The sequence below is a fragment of the Mustela lutreola genome, chromosome X (genome assembly GCF_030435805.1).
Source record: "Mustela lutreola isolate mMusLut2 chromosome X, mMusLut2.pri, whole genome shotgun sequence".
NCBI classification, from domain to species: Eukaryota; Metazoa; Chordata; class Mammalia; order Carnivora; family Mustelidae; genus Mustela; species Mustela lutreola.
The window spans coordinates 130,627,669-130,650,893 of NC_081308.1; the positions used below are offsets into that span (position 1 = coordinate 130,627,669).

The 23,225-nt window shown below is 44.1% G+C and overlaps 2 protein-coding genes across 6 annotated transcripts in view; one reads left to right on the forward strand and one right to left on the reverse strand.

The window, feature by feature from the left end:
• Positions 1 to 11,218: 11,218 nt before the first annotated feature.
• On the reverse strand, positions 11,219 to 15,390 carry CETN2 (centrin 2). Of its 2 annotated transcripts, none has more exons than XM_059157519.1 (5): positions 15,239 to 15,390; positions 14,150 to 14,308; positions 13,698 to 13,826; positions 12,241 to 12,378; positions 11,219 to 11,798 (listed from the first exon to the last, which is right to left on the reverse strand). In XM_059157519.1, exons 1-5 carry the CDS (start codon positions 15,335 to 15,337, stop codon positions 11,709 to 11,711), a joined length of 615 nt encoding a protein of 204 aa, XP_059013502.1. In that variant the 5' UTR covers positions 15,338 to 15,390; the 3' UTR covers positions 11,219 to 11,708. The 2 variants fall into 2 exon arrangements, with proteins under 2 accessions (XP_059013502.1, XP_059013503.1); XM_059157520.1 differs by lacking the exon at positions 15,239 to 15,390 and adding an exon at positions 15,103 to 15,225.
• A 70-nt stretch (positions 15,391 to 15,460) lies between these two features.
• NSDHL (NAD(P) dependent steroid dehydrogenase-like) overlaps positions 15,461 to 23,225 on the forward strand; it is a 29,195-nt gene continuing 21,430 nt past the window's right edge. For 3 of the 4 annotated variants that reach the window (XM_059157515.1, XM_059157517.1, XM_059157518.1), the window contains exon 1: positions 15,461 to 15,609. The gene's annotated coding sequence lies outside the window, so the exon portion shown is untranslated. Of the gene's footprint in view, positions 15,610 to 18,075; positions 18,234 to 23,225 lie in introns of all 4 variants that reach the window. The other variant, XM_059157516.1, reaches the window with a different exon arrangement.

The window sequence follows — 23,225 nt, forward strand, 5'->3', positions numbered from 1 at the left end:
TGACTATATTTAGATACAGGGATTTTAAAGGGGTAATTAAAGTTAAATGAGGTCCTATAGGTACACTCTAATCAAATCTGGTGTCCTTATAAGAAAAGGAGATTAAGACACAAACACAGAAAGAAGAGCATGTGAGGACACAGAGAGAAGAGGACCATCTACAAGCCATGGAGAAAGCCTTCAGAAGGAACCAACCCTGCTGACATTTGGACCTCAGATTTCCAACCTCCAAAACTGGGAGACAATATGTTTCTGTTGTTTAAGCACCCAATCTGTGGTATGTGGTTATGACAGCCCAAGCAGACTAATACAACATCCTTCAATGCTTCCAGTCCTGTGAGGTAAAGACTGTGAATATTTTATAGAGAAGAGACTCAAAACTCGAAGTGTAAGTATCTTTCTCTGGGTCATACAAGCTACCTGGCAGCTATGCCAGGACTCCAGTTTAGTTTAGTACCCCCACCCACCCACTCACAAGCCTGGATTTACAACTCAGCCAGCCTGGATGAACTGCACCCCAGCGCACCCAATTCTGAACATCTAGAGCATTTTCCAGGGCATACCTGTCCCTCTGTTATATCTGTGGGCTCAAGAACTTCTGGCACAGTTCTCCTGCCCTGGGACCCATGACCAGCATATTTCTGCCTAGGGTTCCAATATCTCAAAGCTTCTCGATGATTGGCACCCATGCCCCAGTCTGAGATGATCAACCTGGTTGGTTTATTTCACGGAAAGACTCTGAAGACATATTGACATTGGTCCTGAGGACCAAACAAAAGAGTAGATACACAAGGCCTTTCATAGATGTCAAGAAACAGTCCCTAAGCCCTTCAGCACTAGGGGGACAACTTTCTTTAGTGTTAAAGTGGCTGCACTAGGAAATCCCAGATTCTGCTGCCTTCATGTGGAGAGCAATTGAGTTCTCTCTTTGACTTTCTCCTTTCATCCCCAAGGCAGTCAAGTATCTCCCTAAGCAAAGAACTATCTACTCAGAGAAAAGTGTGTCATTCCGCTGGAAAGGAAAAACAACTGCAAGTAGTTAAGGAAATTTTTCTTCTTTTTTATTAAAACAAATTCTGGGGGTACCTGGGTGGCTCAGTCGGTAAAGCATCTGCTTTCAGCTCAGGTCATGATCCCAGGGTCCTGGGATGGAGCCCCACATTGGGCTCCCTGCTCAGCGGGGAGTCTGCTTCCCCCTCTGCCTCTGCCTGTTGCTCCCGCTGCTTGTGCTCACATGTGCTCTCTCTCTCTCTCCCTCTCTCTCTCTCTGTCAAATAAATAAATACAATCTTTAAACATTTTTTCTAGGTTAACAGTGCTTTATCAAGGTATACTTTATATTCGGTAAACTGCACAGATGGTAAGTATAAAGCTTGAGTCCTGCATCAGGCTCCTAGCTCAGTGGGGAGTCTGCTTCTCCTTCTGCCTCTGCCTGTAGCTCCCCCTGCTTGTGCTTACACTATCTCCCTCTGACAAATAAAAAAATACAGTGTTTAATTTTTGTTCTAGGTTAACAGCGTTTTGTCAAGGTATAATTTACATCTAGTAAACTGCGCAGATTGTAAGTGTAAATCTTGATGAGAAATATGACAAGGGTACACACCCATGTAAGTATCACCAAGGTCAAAATGGTAGTTGTGATTTTAATAGAAATCCTTACCTCTCTGTTACAATGTCTTTCCACATATGGTATGCCAGCTCTGACCATGCTAGGTATGGGGCCCAAAGGATGCAGAGTTGAAGCACAAAGTCAGTGGAGTGGTGATCTCGTTAATCTAGCAAGACCCGAGCTATGATGGAGAGGACAGGGGTTGGGGGAGCACAGATCCAGCCCAGGCCAGTCAGGAAAAAAATCTCCTAAAGCATGTGACAAGTAAACTAGATCTTGTAGGCTCAGAATGAGTCTGCTATGGGGAGAGGAGAAATAAGAGGACATTGTAGACAAAGGGATGTGTGAAGCCTTAGCAGTATCCAAACAGCTTGGGAGAAAGAGTTCAGAGTAAATGGGATGGCTTATAGGGTGCCACTGGGATCAGGAACAAGATATGATCATAGAGAAATGAAAATGAGCTTCTTGTCTGACTTTGAAGCTGTTTCTGAGGCCAGAACAGTCAGTGCCTATCTAACGTTCATGTCAGGTTTTATTGCTTGTGGTCAAAGACTGTTGCACAATACACGGGGCAAAGAGCAGGGACTGCGTGATTCTCCTAGCAACATCCAGAATAAATTTAAGTCTCTGCCTGAAAAGTGACATTGCAGAGCAAGTTACATAAATGGAATTATCTAATGGTTCACAGCACAAATTGATCAAGTCATCTCAAATCAGTTCAGCACTGATATTTAAAGCAGTCAGTGTTAAAAAGATGTTCACTTATAAAACCTAAATGCATGTTTCAGGTCATCGTCCCACCACGTCATTTTCTTCCCTCCTTAAAAATTTATTTTGCCACCAGAATGTATCTCTTCAAGCTGCCTTAGTCCTTTCTTGAAAAAATAAAAGTATACACACGGATGACCACATTCACAGGTGCATCAGAGACAGCCTGTCACTTTACACCTTTCCTGACATAAACCAAATCACCATGTACACTCAAGTCTGATTTGAAACCATTTCTTCTGTTCTAGTAGTCATGTATTTGTTCTTTGCCCCATACCACTCTGTCTTTATTTACTGTGGTTCCTTGCCTTTAACATTCAAACATTTTCAAGTCTCTCCCACTAAAAAACAAAACGAAGCAAAACAAACCCCCCCATGCCACTTCTGCATGACCACCAGCCACTACCCTTCTCTCTTACTCTTCTACAGTAGTCTACTTTCTCACCCACGTTGCACCCTTAAGCCACCACAGTCTGATTTCCACAGACATTGCTCCTTCTAAGATCTGTCTCTTGACATACCTTCCCCTTGCTTGGCGACATTCTTGTAGTCACTTTCCTTATTTTCAGTCTTTTTGCTTTGCCTCCCCTCCTCTTCCCATTTTCTAAACACTGAAGCTCCTGGGTCTCTGGTCCTGGGCAAATTTCCCTCAGCATGCTTGATATGCAGTTACCACAGGAGTGCTTTCCACATTTATATTATTTATGACATAGGTGATGCTACATGTTCATCAAACACCATTTCATTTTCCTCCTTTACTTGGAGCTAGAGCACATTTTCCAGAATCCCTTGTGTTCAGTGCAGTCATGTGACTGAGTTCTGACCAAAGGGTATAGGAAAAAGAGATATATGACATTTTCTGATCTGGCCACTCAAACCTCACACATGGTCCTCTGAGATCTCCATCTTCACTCATCTGCCAACCAGGTGCAAAGAAGCCAGTGGAGGTCTTGTAGTGCCTAGGGTCTGTGGAGCTACTACACAGAAGGAAACTGGGTCCCTAATAGTCTGTGTGGAGTTGAGCCCAACCCCCACTCTAACTCACCCTTACTGATTTTGTAGTATAAGCCTAGTGAAAAATAATCCTTTCTTGAGTCAGCCCATTGAGATACAGAGATTGTCTGATATAGCAGTTAACCTCCCCCAACTAAGATACTATTTCTATGCTAATGACAATCAAGCATGTGAATTCCAGGCTTGTCCTTCTCATTGTGGATCAAATAATTGGCTATGGTACCCAAAATTATAGTATAGAAACTGTTTTTTAAAGTACATTATTAGCAAGACACAGAAATTCATTCATTTATTCAACACATATTTATTGAGTATCTATGGTACATCAGCCCTGTGCTAGGTTCTAAGATCGCATTAAATCTTAATAGATGATTAGGTGATAGTGAATTCTCACATCTCCTTATTATATTCCAATGGTGAGAAACTTCTTCGGCACTTGCTGCTTCACTCAAATACATCATCCATAAAACTGAGGCCACCCCTCTGCACTCCCTAGAAGCCACTCATAAGTGTACAATTCAGTGACATTAAATATAACCAACCTAGCCACCCAGGAGCCCCAGCACATATAAAAACTTACCTTTTCTTTATAACTGAATAATATTCCATTGTGTATATACCACATTGTGTTTATCAACTCATCTGCACATGGACTCTTGAGTTTCCACCTTTTGACCATGAATAGTGTTATTATGAACATGGGTGTGCAAATATCTTTCCAAGTCCCTTCTTTTAATTATTTTGGTAATATATCTAAGAGTGAAATTGTTGGGTTATATGATAGTTCAGTGTTGATCCTGAGAAACCACCAAACTGATTCTCAAAGTGTTGCACCACGTTACATTCCCACCAACAATGTGTCAGGGTTCCCATGCCTCTACATCCTCACCAACACTTATTCTATGGCTTTTTTTTTTTTTTTTTTTTTTAGTATGGCCACCCTAATATGCGTGAAGTGTTATTTAATAACATCTTAAAAATATAATTTATACATCAATACAATCTTGAAGAGATTCAAACCCAGCAGAAAATAAAAGGAAGAAATCCACTTCACTCTAGCCCCTTCCAAGCACCTTCCTCTTTCCAGAGAAAACCAGTATTAAAAGTCTGGTGTGCCTCCTTCCAGACCTTGTTTTCTGAATTTACATTCTTACGTAGGTACAAAAGTAAGAGTATACATATTGTATACACATAAACTATGTCAGCAAGGTCAGTCTCCGTCCTTCTTCCTACTCATTCCATTGTTCTTTCTGTTAGAGAACTTCTACCTGTGAAATCTTGCTCTATAGCTTATCCCCCTGATTATAATTATAATTATAATTATAATTTCCAGCAGAACTTTGGTGTCTATTTCATGCAGAATGCATTTCCCAGGAGGCCTCAGACCTGTTCTGGGAATGACCTTTTCCTATGACATACACCAATGGTTCTTTATGCTCCTTTCGCTCTCTGAAGTTACCTTCTTTTGTCTGGAGGGGGAGAAAAAAGAATTATAAAGATTTTCTCCCCTTGGAAGAGAACAAATGTCTGAGTTTCAAACGGGAAACAGGCAGTGTTTGATAGGAGATTGCCCTCTGCTGGTTATATTAATTGGGGTTCTCCAGAGAAACAGAATCAATATATTATACTTGTACATATACATATAATTCTATCTATCTATTTTTCTATACATCTATCTATCTGTCTATCTAGAGACATAGATGGATGGATGGATGGATGGATGGATAGATAGTTTCATGGATGGATAGATTATAAAGAATTGGCTCACACGATTATAGAGATTTTCAGGATAAATCATCAAGTTGGAGGCCCAAGAAAGACAATGATGTAAGTTTCAATCTGAGTGTAAAGGTCTAAGAACCAGAAGAAACAATGGTGCAGTTCCAGTCTGAAGGTTGGCAGGCTCAAGAGCCAAGAAGAGCTGAAGTTTCAGTTTGAGTTCCAAGGCAAGAAAAAGCCAATGTTGCAGTTCGAAGGAGGAAGTCTTTCTCTGTTACTGGGGGAAGGGTCAACCTTTTTGTTAAATTCATACCTTCTATGAATTAGATGAGGCCTACCCACATTAGAAAGCAATTAGAAAGCAATCTTCTTTCCTCAGTCTATAGATTTAAATGTTACTCTCAGCCAAAACACCTCAGAGAAACGCCTAATGTTTGATACCCCATAACCCAGTCAGGTTGATACAGAAACTTAATCATTGCACTGGTCATGTGAACCTCTTTGGGGGTCTAAATCTATACCAGGAAGCTGTGGCGCATTTAAGTAATTATCCTATGGCTTAGGGTTAGACAATCAAAATACCAAGGGAGAAATTAAGATAGAAGTGATGTAAGCCAATCCAGAGAGAAAGAGAATAGAATAAACCAACCAGTTTCTGCTTGAAAGTGTTTAAACTCATTGAAATAAGAAGCAAGTTTTCTTAGAGAGAAGAGTGCTAGAGTAGAAAGAACATGAGTTTTAGAGTCAGAAACTCTGAGTTTGAGTCTTGGCTTTCACGTTTGACCTTCCTGAATCTCAGTTGCTTTATATGTAAAATGGGGTAATAATTATCCATGCCCATCAAGGATCAAGGAGCTTGAGAACTCCTAGGTCTGGGAGTTAATAAGCCACAGTCCCTAGAATGATCTATTAAACCTGACCAGCTAGAAAGGATTGGCTGTGGGGCGAGAAAATAACCAGAACATGGGAGAAAATAATGATGACATTTTGAGGACCTGGCAAAAAGACAGGAAGCAAAATAGCACAGAGCATAATTTGTGATCCCACTGTTAGAGACTCTAGAAGGGAATGTGGCTGCTGCAAGTTGGGAATTCTAAAAAGGAAAAATCTGACTTCATCGCTTCACATTTCAGAGCAAAATTTGTCCCAGAAATTTCTCAATCTCAAATAATCCAAATTTTTAAAAAATACTAAGTCATGGGATGTCTGGGTGACTCAGTGAAGCATCTGCCTTCGGCTCATGTCAGGATCCCAGGGTCTTGGGATCAAGTCCTGAATTGGGCTCCTTACTTAGAAGGGAGCCTGCTTTTCCTGCCTCTGCTCCTCCCCCTGTCTGTGCTCTCTTTCTCTCTCTTTGACAAATAAATCAATAAAATTATTTTTTAAAGTTTTAAGTCAGAGCACCTGGGTGTCTCAGTGGGTTAAAGCCTCTGCCTTCGGCTCAGGTCATGATCTCAGGGTCCTGGGATGGAGCCCCGCATCAGGTGTTCTGCTTGCCTCTCTGCCTACTTGTGATCTCTGTCTGTCAAATAAAGAAAAAATCTAAAAATAAAAAGGTGCAGTCAGCCATATAGCTATGCAGGGAGACCTCTAAATGGGTTCATACTGTGAAAAGATATATACTCCCCATCACCCACACAACATAACCCTTACTTTTGGGGTTTACAAAGCCTTGACTTACCCAACCCCTGCCTCCTTCTGCAATTTGCAATTATTTTGCTGCAGCTGCATGAGCCTCCTCATTCGTTTCTTACTCACACTAAGCTTGCTGCTACCTCAGGGACTTTGCACTTGGTATTTTCTCTGCCTGGTAGTCTTTATCCAGATTTCCACATGGTTTCAGTTCTTTGCTAGAAAGTAATCTCCACAGAGAGATCTTCCCTCACCACCCTGTCTAAAAGAGCACCCCCTCAATCATTCACTAGAATATAAATCCTATGAAGCTAGCAACTGTATTTGTTTCACTTCAGGACCTGGGTCAAGGGCTGGGTGCTTCTTAAGTATTGGCTAAATGAATGAATAAATAAATAAATGTAAAAGATAGAAGGAGAGAACACATCTAATAATGCACTCAAAAAAAAAAAAAAAAAAAAAAAAAAACCAATGATGTGGATCCCAAAGAAAAATCTCAGGGAGGCTAAAGCCGAAAATGTATTGAAGCTTTCAAAAACTGCTGAAAACAGTTAAGTAAAAAGCCTTTTAGTCAGTGCAAGGAAGGAAAAGAGCAACTTTCTGAAAGAAAATAAATCCTCTTTTCTTGGCATATTCCTTCAAGATGATTGATTTTTCAAGCTCAAAAAGGCTGGAGGGAAGAGAGGCGAGATGACAGGAAATCCAGGCAAGTGGTGAGGTTATTGTATCCCAGGGACTCCAAGGAATGAATAGTTGTGAGGAAGTCTAGACAGTGGCAGACGCAGCATTGCAGAGATCCTAGGTCCCATGACAGCAAGGAAAGAAGGACACTACACCAATCTAGATTTGGGCTGAGGTGGTAGCTTCAGAACTGAAGAAGGAAGGAGTGGTCAGTAGTGTTACTACTTCACAGCTGTGATCAATGCAGACTGACTACTTCTGCTGCAGATGAAGATGTGCAACGGTCCAGTGACCTCTAGACGTTGAGCTGAGTGGGTCCTGAGACATGGAGCGAAGAAGGGAGCCACTTGCTACAAGAGACTTATCACAGCGGCCATGGAGGCCTCAAAAAAAAAAAGGTAGTACCAGTGGAGGAAGTGGCTTTGTGAGAGAGTGAGCAGTTCTAGTCAAAGGGACACTTCAGTGTGTAGTGAGATGACTGTGCAGGTGTGGCAGAGCTGTAATCCTTGGTAAAGTGCTGCTCTGAGTGTGTTTTTCCTCTGAGCGGACTGCCAAAACTCTTAGTATTTGAAAGTGTGACAAAAACAAGCATTTAAAATCTGACAGAAGGGGCACCCGAGTGGCTTGGTCAGTTAAGCCTCTGCCTTCAGTTCAGGTCATGACCCCAGGATCCTGGGATGGAGCCCTGCATCGGGGCTCTCTGCTCATCGGAGAGTCCGCTTCTCCCTCTGCTTTTCCCCTTGCTTGTGTTCCCGCTCTCGCACTCTCTCTCTCTGTCAAATAAACATATAAAATCTTTAATAAATTAAACAATAAAATAAAATCTGATAAAAGATGAACAGACCCCAAGAGGTGCCCCCAGGGCAGCTAATGTAGGTCTCTGCCCTTTAATGCCCTGTCAGCCTCCTGGCTCCAGCATCAGTTCCATGTCCGAAAGACGGACTGAGCTACCTCCTTTCCTTAAACAACTTGCTGAGACAGCTTTTACTTACATCGAGCCTGACTACGGCTGTCCGTTAAAGCAGCTGTTCCTAGCAGTTGGAACACGTCGGAGCAAAGAAAAGACTATTCCAGCAGAGGGTCCTTTCAAGAAAGTTCACTTTATCCCTGAGTTACGAGGGAGGCCCACGAGGCCCGTCAGGAGCTGCCTGCTCCTTTTCCAGCCCTCCCCGCCAGCCCCCATTCCCACCATCTCCCCGGACCTCTCTGCCGCACCGTCATAGGAAGTAACCCGGCTCCCTCGCCATCCTCACCCCTACACCCCGACACCTCTCGGTCCCAGCTCCATGTGAAGGCAGAGCCACAGCCCTGCCACCTCCCGAAGCCTCTCCCCGGTCAGTCGTCCATCAACCTGAGATCCAGCTCCACAGGCAATGCTGTCTCTTGCTCTCCATCCCGCCGCACTCCTACACTTCGCCACTCCGCCCTCACGCGAACTGACCTCTGCTCTCCGCCTCCTGAACTCCACGGGGGGGGGGGGATTTCTTGCCCCGCCCCCCCCCCTCAGGAGCCAATCTCCGTGCTCTGTCCTTTCCCGCCCGCACTCCCCTGCGGCTTCCTCCTCCAGCCGCACGCGTATGGACCTCTGCGCCCCCCACCTCCCCATCACCCCCCTCCAAGCCTCTGAAGGGCTGGGCTAGCCCTTGCTCCCTCTCTCTCTCCCCCCAACCGGAATCACTCTTTCCTGACCTCATGGCCTGGCTGTGGTCCCTCCACTCCCCAACCCCTTCTCACTCTCCGCGATCTTTCTAATTCTTCCCCAGCTGAACTGATCTCTCCCACCGTCCTACTCTCCATACATCTCTCTAGTAGACTCTTGCTCCCTTTCTCCGTTCCCAACGTCCCCCATTCCACCCCGGCTCTGGAGACCCTCCCTGTGAACTGCGCAGGCAGAGTAGGCAGACTCTCCCTCTCCCTCCCTGTCCACCCTCCACATCTCACCCAAGTACTCCGACCTTTCCCTGCTCTGGCCTCACAGAAACTTCTTCTGACTTCTCTGTCCCCACCCCCTGCCACCTCCCTTACACTTCTTGGTCCAACCCCACCTGAGCTGACTCCGCCCCCTCCCTCCCCATCATCCTACACCTGCTCTACATCCTCTGCACCTGCACCGACCTCCCCTACCATTTCTTCCCTGTCCCCTCCAGTCCCTTCATAAGCTGACCCCAGCCCTCTCTCAAGCCACATTCCCCTGCCCCCTTGCGGCTCTCTCCTCTGCCTCCACATGAAGCAGTCCCAGCCGACCCTCTCCCCATATTCTTGACCCCCATGTGACTCTCTGTTCCAGTCCCACAGCCACTGATCTGTGCTGCTCCCTCTGTCCCAAACCCGTCCACTGAGCAATGGCAAACCTGTTTTAAAATGGCTGCCAGGCACCAGTATGAGTACCTTATGCTTGTTTTTAACCTTAAGGATAACAGATTACTTATCACTCTCCCTTCCCCCAATATCCCTCACTCTATTTCATTTATGAGAACATTAAGGAGCAGGAGATAAGAATGTTTCCAGGGTGACAGTTAACAGTAAAATGGGAAGTAGGGCCCAGTCTTCTCACTCCTTTCCAATATTGTATGTCTTTTATCAGATCATGTGCCTCTTACTAGAAAACAGCAATATGAAAAAGGTCAAACCCTCCCGGTAAATGCTGTCAACTCAGCTCTGGGGAACAATAAACATAAAGCCTCACAGACCTAACCCTAACCCACACCCAACAAAGCCATGTGACAATGACACCAAGGAAATGAGACTGAAAACAAACACTTTTGAAATGCCTTCTTGGCCCTTTGTGTGAGTCTGCCTTGGGTCCTCAGTGACTCTGACTTAAGCACAACTCTTCTCCCCACTACGCAGACAAGGAACCTGCACTTGAGGGAGTCTGTCCCCGATTACCCAGCCAGAGAGTGGTGGAGCCCATGAGAGAACCCAGGTCTGAGGCTACTACTCTGGGCTCCCCCGCACCGCACCCCAGTGTTTCTCAGGGAATGATCCCTCTGCAGACATGTCTGGAGGGTTCCCAAGTCCTTCAGGGTGCCAGTGCCCAGGGATGAGGCCCAGAGCCATACCTCTTTACCTGCTCCCCATATAAGGGTACCACGTGAAATACAGAAAACCCAAGTCAAGTTAAATTTCAGATCAACAGTGGATAAATAACAAAAAGTCCAAATGGGATATACTTATACTAAAAAAAAAAAAACCCGATCTGAAATTCAAATGGACTTAGGTGTTCTCTTTGCTATCTGTATCAGACAACCCCACGCTGGGATTAGGATGTCCTCAGAGTTTAAAACCTATTCTCTCCCTCTACAGGCTTTCCATTTCCCCTTGACCCTTCCTGTTCCTCACCCAGCCTGGGGCAAAGACTTTAATTTTCCCTGCCAGGGCTTCTCTTATAGGCCATGCCATGCAGGGCCCAGAGGAGGCTGGACAAGGTCACTCAGCCCAACCTAACACTGAGGTCTGAGACACTGACCACAGGCTGGCTGAATTCAACCTACTGGCATAGTGACTTGCCTTTCCCCAATTTGTCCAAGTACAAATGACCAATAGGACTCTCAGCCTTATACTTTGCCCAAACTCTTGTTAAGGCAGCATTTAGCTGTAGATAAATGGAAATTCTGCTACTTTTAACCCTGACAAATTCCCAAGGCAAGAAACAATTTAATAGTAAAGGTTGGTTTCATTTCCTGCCTGTGGGCTGTGAAGGACTTGGGGAACTAACGGGCTGCCTTCGACACAGTGGTTTAGAAAATGAACTCACAGTCAAGGCCAAAGAACTCATCCCTAGAGAACAGAAGCTTAAATTAAGAAAGGCTTTATTTTTAAGACAAAACAAATAGCACAAATACACATCCAAATGCACGTGAGTAGGTTCACTGGGTTTTATAAAAGAGAAAGCTGCACTCAGCTGTCAGTTATAACTAGAAACATCAAGGAGATGCCCCTTGCTTCTGGTGGCATGGGTACAACATGTGCTTGTCTAAGAAGTCATTCTGTGGTGGCATCAGTGTGGAAATGCATGAACGAGTGAGGTGATTAAAAGGCAGGAGTGCAGGTGGGTGAAAGCTTTAAGACCCTTTTCACCACCCTAATGTGCTCTTGTTCTGCTCTGAGGAATTGAAGCAATCAGCAGATCACCTTACAAAGAACTTAAATGTCAAAGAACACTTTCAGGTACCTAAAAGAGATCCAAGATTGTTACTGAAGTCATACAGGGAGGTGAGTAGGAGAAAATAGTTTATGTTCTCAAAACGCAGGTTTCACACAATATGAAAAGAAGAGACCGATCTCAGTAAAGGCTGGTCTTTTTCATGATGCGCAGGAACTCCTGCTCGTTGACTTCTCCATCTCCGTCTCGATCAGCCTCATCGATCATTTCCTGCAGGATAATGAAGAATCAGCTTAGATTAATTCATTAATGTAACTAAATTATGACTGAGCAGTAGGTCTTTATAATGTTACTTGAATAGATGGTTGTGGTCCACCCAATGCAAATAATGCACTTTTTGTAACAGCTTGGCTACCAAACAGTTATTTAAAAATCAAGCAATACTTTGTCACACATGTCATCTAGAAGAGAACCTGAAGATCATCCTGACCAGGGGAATTCCTAAAACCTAAAATAGTAAGTAAGAATGTATCTGTGTGCATTTTTCTGGGAGTGGGGCCCATAGGTTTGTCACACTATCAAAGGAGAAATTAAGTGGCCAACAGAGGGGTGAGGGAACACCACTTTCCCTTCACACTAGGGCACACATCAGAGAAAATAAAACTCAGGGGCTCCAAGCAGGAATTGAAGTCCAGTCTGATGCCTTACAAACCTGCAACTCCTCATCAGTGAGGTTCTCACCCAACTCCTTGGCCACGCGCTTTAGATTTTTGAATGATATCTTCCCAGTTTCATCATCATCGAAGAGCTTGAAGGCTTTCAGAATTTCTTCTTTGGTATCTTTTTCAGACTTAACAAGTAAATCAGAAAACACAGGGGCAATTAGTCATGCGACCGCCCCACTACCACCTCACCCCTTCACATGGTCTTGATGATAGCCTTCGCCACAGAAGTCTTAGCTCACCAGAGATCAACATCATCCCAGATAGAAGAGCACAAAGTCAGTGATGTTATTATAAAAAAAAAAAAAAAGAAATATAAAGGATTGACTTAAAACATTCCTTCTGTACAAACCAAAGAGAAATAGGAGTAGGAGGGTAGAGTTAAAGCTAGGGGAAAATATACCGCTTAAGCTGGTGGAGGGGACCCTCTTGACAGGGGTAGGGAGATGCAGGGAGGACAGAGAGGGCCATTTAACTTGTTGTGGGACTGCAGAGAGTTCCTGGGATCCCAAGTACTCTAAGAGGAAGACAGAAAAATCTCCAAGAACTCAAACTCCAGAAATTCCTGAAAAGTAGCTGAAGATAGAGAGAACCCGTCTAATAAGAGCAATCGGGGAACCCACCTTCAATGTGGGAACTAGGTAGTTACAGAATGTTAAGCTTTCTGATCTCTTAAATTAGTACACACACAAAAAATACAGGTAGGATTAGATGTTTTCAAAGCAACAGAATTATCACGGGAACAGTCCCGTGACCTGAGACACACATGGAGCTACTTTTCCGCAGGCCAGTCAAGCAGCTGAGCCACACAAGACAGGAGTCAGAAAGGCAATGAAGGAGCAATGGCCCACGGGGCGCATAAACACACAGCCTGGACAGGGCGGTGACATGCGGGGGAGTGAAGTGGCTTTTTCAGGTCACGCTGTCTTTCTTGACCCATTGGATCCTGTAAAATGGTGACATCTGAGGGACTAGACAATGGGTGAAAGTGCTGAATGGCCAATTCCCGGTGCAGGAAAAAACAAAGCTGTCGAGGTAACCTGTCCTCAGGCTAAAGCTTCGCAGAATAAACGAGAGAGAACAGAATTTTGACCTTTAAAGTATAGGCATTTCATCTTGTCAGGCGGTGCGATATTGCTGGCGCTTACAGCATTTCCTGCTTGTGCGTGTCACAGTGACATATCAGTTGGAGAAAAATAATCACAAGAGTGACAGCACTCGTACTCGTATGAGTTTACAGAGGGTAAGCTGACTTTTCCTGTGATTCTGCGGCCTTGAAGAAAACCAAGTAGAATGTAAGCTTCCTGTCAGTCATCAGTACTATACTTTCTCAGCTGAACCCTCCAGTCTGTATCACGTTTTCTTCAGTGAAGATATTTTTATACCTAGATTCAAATTTGTTCACTAGTGTGCTTGGAAAATATGCTAGCTATCCCAGCTAACTTACCATTTTCTGAGTCATCACAGTCAAAAAGTCACTGAAGTTCATTTTTCCCGTCCCTTCCTTATCAATTTCACTTATCATTTTCTTGATCTCTTCTTTCTTGGGTTCAAAGCCCAGAGCCCTCATCGCCACCTACAATGAAAACAGGACCATCTCAATAGACACAGCTAACCCTTGCAGGAGCAAAAATGAGAGCACGGAGAGTATCAAGCCAGCATCTGAGACAATCAAGTTGAAATGATTGGGAAATACTACAACATGATGCAGATTGATATTTGTGCTCAATTTTATTTTATAACACTTGAGGTAAGTAAAGACCGAAAACAGCATAGTACATCGTCTGCTGATCCTTTCTGCTGGCAGAAGAGGGCAAAAGGGGGAGAACGGTGACAGAGAAAGAAGATGAAGAAGTAGAGGAAAGACAAGGCAGCACAATGGGAATGTAAAGGGCTTGCCTTAAGTTCCTTAACATCTATGGTCCCAGTCCCATCCGCATCAAAGAGGTCAAAAGCTTCCCGGATTTCCTGCTTCTGCTCTTCAGTGAGCTCTGGCTTAGGACTCATCCTTTTTCGCTGGGCAGACGATGCCATGCTTGCCTTCTTAAAGTTAGAGGCCTTTAGATATTTTACAAACATAGAAGCACAATATTATGTGATACAATCCATATTTTACATACAATAATTACAAAGTGTTTTAACAATATTTACACCAAGCAATTCCAAAGCCTTGCTTAACAGAAAGTGCAATGCTTTACTGGAAAGAACAATGACTCTTTCCATGCACGTCTATCTTTCCTTCTTCTTTCCTGTTGTTTCTAGAAGCAAGGAGACCCTTTGTTCCTTTGGACATCTTTTATTGAAAATCATCTCCAAAGAGATTCAGCCAAGGAGCTGTGGATAATTGTACAGATAATCAGCTACCCTTGAGTTGGGGGACCCTAATTTTGGATATGTCCTTATAACACCCGCTCGCAGTATTCCACTTCCTTCTATGTACTCCGACTTTGTGATTACTTCTACATTTCGTCAAATATTACTACGTAGCTAAGGTATATATTCTGCCAATACCGAATAATAAAACTCCATCCTCTCGACACATCTTTGCCTCCTTCAAGAAGCTTAAACGTCTCCCAATTGTCCCTGTACTTATTTAGAGTGCACGTTAACAAACATAATAAACCTCTCCCGGTTCTGTGGGTAAACTTCGGTAGCGCACGGCGGCCAGCAGGTCAGGGTCTGAAGGGTCTGAGCATGCGGGTAACCCGAGTTTTCTTTGACCAAGGGCGGTCACCGAGGGGGCTGGCAAGGGAAGGCCAGGGGAGCCCGAGGGATGGGTGGGCGCATAGTGGATGAAGGGGAGGCAGCGGACAATCACAGGCCCAGGTGGACGGCCAGCGTCTCTACCCTACCCTTCCGGGAAAGAGCTCAGAGGAAGGAGGGTCAGTCCAAAGCCGAGAACGGCGCCGGAGAGCTGCCAGGGCCAGATGAGGCCTGGGAAGAGCTCAGCCTCTGGGCGCGGGGCACCAAAGGGCGGCCCCCACTCACCATTGCCGATGGACTCCGCGGGCCGTTGTTACGGCAACCGACGTACACACTGATTCGGCGCTGTTCCCACCGTCCCGCGCGCGGGGCGCCGCTCCCCATTGGCGTAGAGCTGTGGTGGGCGGGTCTAACCAGACAAACGCCAGGCGCGGGGCTCGGGGGCTGCGCGCTGCCTGCAGAGACCTGGCTTCATTGGGCAGGATCATGTTCTGAGCACCGATTGGTTGAGCTGGCACTGAGCTGAGCCAATCCTCTCGGCGGAGGCATCTCGGCAGATCCTCTGCTCATGCGGGCGGGGAGAAAAAGGTGGCCGCCGAGGCCGGAGGTCTTTCTGTATAAACGCCGGAGTCGCGCAGGGGATCACCCACGGACGGGTAAGGATCGCGACCTCCTCCTGGGAGGCTGCCTTTCTAACGGCTGCTGGGCGGGAGAGTAGGGGACTGGGTGGGGCCTATCGGTCGAGACTTTCTGAATTAGGGCCGGAGGGGCGGGAGAAGACCGTGACCTAGCGTGAGACTGTGCTCAAGGGGCAACCGAGACCCACAGAAGGGAACGGGCATGTCACAGAGTTTTAGACGACCGAGACTTAGAAACCGAATCCAGCCGAGGCTCTTCCTTTGAGAGTGTCCGTTCAAGAGCACCGCCTTATCCCCCGAACAGATTTTTGAGAGAGGATCACTTCTCTCCCCAGTGTAAGGCCAGCCCAGGAAGGTAAGGTGGGGACTTGGGAACGGACTCTGAAGGGAGCGAAAGAGATATGAGCGACCATGACGGAGAGGTTATCAAAATTTACTCTTTTTGACACCTAAACACTCGGCCGAGACAATGTTGTGAGCAAAGTCACACAAGACTTTTGGAACTGTAAGGTTTTCTGTTTTTATTTGTTTAATTTATTTTATTATGTTTTTTTTTTTTTTTTTCCATCATGATAACGGCACTCTTTACTCCCTATCACCAGTGTAACTCATCCACTCGCCTGCTTCCCCTCTGGTGACCATCTCTGTTTTCTCTCTAGTTAAGAGCCTGTTTGTTGGTTTACCTCTCTTTTTGCCCCCCTCCCATGTTCATTACTTTTGTTTCTTAAATCCCACATATGACTGAAATCATATGATATTTTTCTTTCTCTCCTATATTTCACTTAGCATAATATTCTCTGGCTACACCCATGTCCTTGGAAATAGCAAGATTTCATTCCTTTTGATGGTTGAGTAATATTCCAGTGTGTATATAGACCATATCTTTTTATCCATTCATCAGTTATTGCACACTTGGACTATTTCCATATCTTGGCTATCATAAATAATGCTATAAACATCAGTGTGCATGTATCCCTTTGAATTTTTATTTTTGTTCTTTGGGTAAATACCCAGTAGTACAATTATTGGGTCATAGGGTAGTTCTAGTTTTAATTTTTCTTTAAACATTTTATTTATTTGACAGACACACAAGAGGAGAAAGGGAACACAAGCAGAGGAGAGAAAGAGGAAGGGAAGCAGACTCCCTCCTGAACAGGGAGCCCGATGCAGGGCTTGATCCCAGGACTCTCAAATCATAACCTGAGCCAAAGGAAGATGCCTAACGACTGAGCCACCCAGGCACCCTTGTAGTTTTAATCTTTTGAGGAATGTCCATACGGTTTTCCACAGTGACTGCACCAGCTTGCATTCCCACGACTAGAGCAAGAGTGTTCCCCTTCCTCCACATCCTCGCCAACACCCGTTTCTTGTGCTGTTGAGTTTAGCCATTCTGGAAGCTGAGGTGATCCCTTATTGTAGTTTTGATTTTTCCATTTCCCTGATGACGGGTGATGTTCAGGATATTTTCGTGTGTCCGTTGCACATTTGGATGTCTTCTTTACAGAAATGTCTGTTCTTGTCTTCAGCCCACATTTTAATTAGATTATTTGCGGATTTTTGGAGGTTGGGTTGGATCAGTTCTTTATATATTTGAATATGAACCCTTTATCAGATGTGTCATTTGCAGATATCTTCTCCATTCAGTAGATTGCCTTTTAGTTTTGTTGATTATTTCCTTTGCCAGTCAGAAGCTTTTTATTGTGATGTGGTCCTGAGTTCATTTTCACTTTTATTGCCCTTGCCTCAAGAGACCTACCAGAAAAATTGGCTGTAGGCCGTGGCAAAAAGATTACTGCCTGTGCTCTCTTCAAGGATTTTTAGGGTTTCAGGTCTCACATTTACATCTTTAATCCAAAGTTCAAGTTTATTGTTGTGCATATTATGAGAAAGTGCTCCAGTTTCATTCTGCTGCGTGTGGCTGTCCAGTTTTCCCAACACCATTTGTTGAAGAGACGATCTTTTTCCCACTGGACATTCTTTCCTGCTTTGTCATAGAGCAATCGACCACATAGTTGTGAGTTTATTTCTGGGTATTCCATTATGTTTTATGGATCTGTGTGGCCTATTTTAATACCAGTACCATACTGTTTTAATTACTACCATTTTGTAATGTAACAAAATCAGGGATTACGATACCTCCGGTTTTGTTTGTTTATTTTCAAGATTGTTTTGGCTACTCGAAGTCTTTTGTCGTTCCACACAAATTTTAGAATTGTTCGTTCTAATTCTGTGAGAAATGCTATTGGTTGTTTGATCGCGATTGCATTAAATGTATAGATTGCTTTTGGGTGGTATGTACATTTTAATAATATTTGTTTTTTCCACCCATCAGAATGGAATGTCTGTCCATTCTTTGCATCATCTTGAATTTCTACACTTTTCAGAGTACGGATCTTTCACCTTTTGGCACAGTATATGCATATAACCATCTACATATTTCTTTTCTTTTTTTTTTTTAAATTTTATTTATTATTTATTGGACAGACAGAGATCACAAGTAGGCAGAGAGGCAGGCAGAGAGAGAGGAGGAAGCAGGCCCGACACGGGGCTCCATCCCAGGACCCTGGGATCATGACCTGAGCCGAAGGCAGAGGCTTTAACCTACTGAGCCACCCAGGCGCCCCGATCTTTCACCTTTTTGTGTAAGTATATTCCTAGATAGTGGATTGTTTTGGTGCAATTGTAAATGGGATTGTTTCATTAATTTCTCTTTCTGTTGCTTCATTATTGGTACGTAGAAATGCGACAGATTTCTGTACATTAATATTGTATCCTGTGATATTATTGAATTCATTTATCAGTTCTCATAGTTTTGGAGTGGACTCTTTATAGGGTTTTCTATATGTAGAATGTCATCTGTAAACAGTGAAAGTTTTAGCTCTTCCTTGCCAATTTGGATGCCTCTTATTTCTTTCTGTTGTCTAATTGCTGTGGCTAGGACTTCTAGTAGTATGTTGAATAAAGTGACAAGACTGGACATCCTTGTCTTCTTGTTCCTGACCTTAGGATAAAAGCTATCAGTTTTTCCCCATTGACTATGATGTTAGCTGTGTGTTTTCCATATAAGGCCCTTAATATATTGAGGCATGTTTCCTCTAGACCTACTTTGTTGAGGATTTTTTTTTTCTTTAATCATGAATGGGTGTTGTACTTTGTCAGATGCTTTTTCTACATCTGTTGAAATCATCATATGGTTTTTATCCTTTCTCTTAGTCATGTGATCTGTCATGTCAATTGATTTGCAAATATGGAACCACCCTTGCGTCCCAGGAATAAATCCCACTTGATTGTGGTGTATGATTTTTTTTTAAGATTTTTATTTATTTATTTATTTGACAGACAGAGATCACAAGTAGACAGAGAGGCAGGCAGAGAGAGAGAGGAGGAAGCAGGCTCCCCGCTGAGCAGAGAGCCCGATGCGGGACTCGATCCCAGGACCCTGAGATCATGACCTGAGCCAAAGGCAGCAGCTTAACCCACTGAGCCACCTAGGCGCCCTTTTAATGTATTGTTCAATTTGGTTTGCTAAGGTTTTGTTTAGGATTTATTGCTTCTACATTTGTGAGAGATACTAGCCTGTTCTCTTTTTCTGTGCTGTCTTTATCTGGTTTTGGCATCAGGGGGACACTGACCTCATAGAATGAATTTAGCAGTTTTCCTTCTCCTTGTATCTTTTGGAATAACTTGAAAAGAGTAGGTAGAATCTACCTTACGAAGCTCTCTGGTCTTGGATTTTTGCTTGTTCAGAGTTTTTTGATTGCTGATTGAATTTCATTGCTGGTAATTGGTCTGTTCCAATTTTCTAATTTTTTCTGCTTCGTTTTGGTAGGTTATATGTTTCTAGGAATTTACCCGTTTCTTCTGAGTTGTCCAGTTTGTTGGTATACAGGTTTTCATAATATTCTATTATAATTTTTTGTATTTCTCTGATGTCGGTTGTCATGTCTCCTCTTTCATTAGTGATTCTGCTTACTTGGGTCCTCTCTGTTATCCATGAGTCTTGCCGGAAGTTTATTAATTTTGTTGATCTTGTCAAAGAACCAGCTCCTGGTTGCATGCATGCTTGGCGAATTACAAGGGGGGTGTGCAAGGGTATGGGCCGAAGCAGGGGAGCTGGAGATCCAGGATCTGCCCTCTGCAGCTAGCCCAATGTAAGAGGGTTCCCAGCCCTTATGTGCTTCCCTTCTGGGCATTGGGGCATTATTTAGGGAGGCAGGGGACAGCATAAGTTTCTCAGGCTGAGAAAGGCATGCAATATATTAGCATCCATTAAGTGAAAGTGTTTGCTGACCCTTTGCCCTACTTTCCCAGGACTACTGAGTAAAGTCCACACTCAGCCTGGCATCTGAGCCTCGTGCCCAGTTTTGCCTCTGCTAGTCCTTGGACATGGCGTCTCTCCATACCCTGCTTCCCAGTCAGCGTGCGGGGTGGTAGCCTGGCAGAGCAGAGAAAACCATCACAAGTGCTGCCTTGGCTGTGTAACATCAGCATGACTTTCGCCAAGTCTGCCGACCTCTCTAAGCCTGGGTTTCTCCTTGCTTTTGGGATCTTAATGGCCTAATATATTTAGATGTGAAAGGACTTGACATCTGGCAGCTTTTTGATCGGCTCTTTCCCCTTCCGGGCATGCCCAAAGCCTTAGACTTGGGTCAAATCCCTTCTCCACACTCCAGCCAGAGTAATGCTTCTGATCTTAACACTCACCCTGCTTGCAACTTCCTGGAGCTCCCCCATATCCTCTTGGTGTAACCCCTTAACCTGACACACAGCCCCTTCCTATTTTCAACCTTGTTCCCAGTCTTGCTTCACACTCGCTGTGACACAACTTGTCACAGTTGCCAGAATATGCTGGCTCTGTGTCATCATCTTGTCCCTTCCATCCCTGGCCATGGAATGTCTTTCAGGACACCCAAGCCCTGTTTGACTCACTCGTCCGGGGCCTTGAGAACGTGGCCTAGGGATCACCGTGGGCCAGCTGTGGGTTAGGTTACCAGCCTCCTTGCTCCGGGGGTACCTTCATCAGAGCTCAGAAGCGCTTCCATGGTGTTCCGCTGAGTCTGTCTCCCATACCACATCGTGGGCTTCCTGGTGCTGTGTCCTGTGCAGGCCCTGCTTGGCAGTGGCTAGCATTCAGTGAGTGAGCCAGACTTATTTAAGGAACTCACCAAGGAGAGAAGATACACCAGGTGGAGGGATCAACATAAGAGAAAGCTTGCAAGCGTGCTGATGGTTTTCTCAGGAGCCACCTCAAATTCAAAGCCAAGGCCTTTCTGTGTCCTAAAAAATAGACAAGCAGGGAGACGAATGACTGACAGAAACAACCAGATACCTCAGATCTATGAAAGGACAAGATTGTGCAAGAACATTTTGCCTTGATTCCTGTTTGCAGTTTTCTTGTGCACACGGGCATTTTCTGTCCACAGACTAGAGTGGTTAACTTGCGGCTCACCACATCTTAGCTTCCAGCTCTGACTCCATGGAGGACAGCAGGCAGGGTTCTTCTGAATTGCTCTGTATTTCATCTTTACAAAGAAGCTGCTCTCCCATGTTTTCAAAGGAGAAAACACTTGTCTTTCTGTCTGGTTCGAAGGAGACAGGCTCTCCCTTCCATTTGCCTCCAGAACAGTTGCTAGGACCTTGCCTCAGCAGGAGGGAGGAGACTGGGCTCACTTGGTCTCTTCCTTGATATTTTTTTTTTAGTTCAAGGCTTTGTCCCAATGTGTATGGCGGGCATACATACTGGTTTTTAATGGGTTCAAAGACATAACTTTGTAAAGGAGACAGACTTGAGGCTTCTGATATGTGAATCTTAACAATCCATGTTGCTCTTTGGGGTCTTATGTTTCCCCATCAGAGCTGTTCTGAGCCCATTTCTAGAGGACAGTGGGTGGCACCAAGTACATTTTATCACCATCCGTGTCCAGAATTCTTCATCTTGTAGAACTGAAACTGTACCTGCCAAACACTTACTCCCCAATTCCCCTCTCTTCTCAGCTCCGGGCACCCACCATTGTACTTTCTATGTATTTAAATTTAACTCCTATAAATACCTCATATAAGTAGAATCGTGTAGTACTTATCCTTTTGTGACTGGCTTATTTCACTCAGCATAATGTCTTCAAAGTTCATCCATGTCATTGCATATTATAGAATGTCCTTCCTTTTTAAGGCTGAGTAGTATTCCATTGTGTGGTTGGGCCAGATTTCCTTTATCTCTTCATCTGTCGAGGAATATTTAGGTTGTTTCCATCTTGCCCATTGTGAATAGTGCTGTAACAAGCAAAGGAAGGCTAGTGTTTATCTCTTCAGATCCTGGTTTCAGTTCTTTTGGATATATATATATACCCAGGAGTAGAATCACTGTATCATATGGTAGTTCTATTTTTCATTTTGTGAGGCTCTTTTATAACATTTTCCATAGGAGCTGTACCATTTTGCATTCCAACCAGCACTGTGCAAGGCTTCCAATTTCTCCACATCCTCACCCACACTTCTCTTTTGACTTTTTTTTTAAAAACTTCTATTTATTTATTTATTTGACAGACAGAGATCACAAGCAGGCAGAGAGGCAGGCCGAGAGAGAGGGGAGGAAGCAGGCTCCCCACTGAGCAGAGAGCCCAATGCAGGGCTCCATCCCAGGACCCTGAGATCATGACCTGAGCCAAAGGCAGAGGCTTTAACCCACTGAGCCACTCAGGTGCCCCATCTCTTTTGACTTTTTGATAACAGCCATTGTGAGTGAACAGGAGTGAAGTAATACCTCATTATGGTTTTGATTTGCATTTCCCTAATGATTAGTGACACTGAGCATTTTTTCATGTACCTGTTGGCCATTTGTATGTCTTCTTTGACTATTCAAGTCCTTAGCGTTTTTTTTTGAAAACCCTTATTAGATACATGGTTTGTAGATGTTTCCTCCCATTACGTACTTGCTGGAATTTGCCTCCTTTTTAAGGCAGAATAATACCGCATTTTGTTTATCTATTTATCCACTGATGGACCCTTGGGTCACTTCTACCTTTTGGCTATTGTGAGCAGTGGTGCCAGTGAACAGGGGTGTACAATTATCTGTTCAAATTCCTGCTTTCAGTTTTTGGGGCTGTATTCCCAGACATTGAATTCCTTGATCCTATGGTGATTCTATGTTTCATTTTTTGAGGAGCCATATGCTGTCTCTCACATTCCCAACAGCAGTGCACAAGAGTTCGAGTTTCTCCACAGCTTCACCAACACTTATCAATTTCTGTTTTCTCGTTTTGTTTTTTTTTTTTTTTTATAATTGCCATCCTAATGGGTGTGAGGGGGTATCATTGTGGCTTTGATTTGCATTTCCCTAATCATTAGTGATATGGAACATCGTCTTGTCTGCCCAGTGGCCATCTGTAAAGTATATCTCTTTTGAAGAAATGTCTATTCGATCAGAGCTGTTCTTGGTGTTCATTTTAATCTGAGTGTATATCAAATGGGGGTTTAGGTTGGTGGGGGATCACCAGTGGAATCTGACTCATTTTCTGAGCTAGTCTTTGGTACCCTAGTCCCTAGAGACAACTAAAGTATCACCAACATTCTGAACTGGCTCATAGTGTTTACAGACTTTAAAGTCATTTGTATATAATTTGAGACAAAGTAGATTT

What these genes read in the sequence shown, in the direction of transcription:
- CETN2 (XM_059157519.1), bottom strand. Translation starts at nt 15,337, where the DNA reads ATGGGGAGCGGCGCCCCGCGCGCGGGACGGTGGGAACAGCGCCGAATC. An exon ending in CGCGGAGTCCATCGGCAATG is followed by an intron (nt 14,309 to 15,238) that starts GTGAGTGGGGGC and finishes AAATATCTAAAG; the next exon opens with GCCTCTAACTTTAAGAAGGC. An exon ending in CTGTGATGACTCAGAAAATG is followed by an intron (nt 12,379 to 13,697) that starts GTAAGTTAGCTG and finishes TTACTTGTTAAG; the next exon opens with TCTGAAAAAGATACCAAAGA.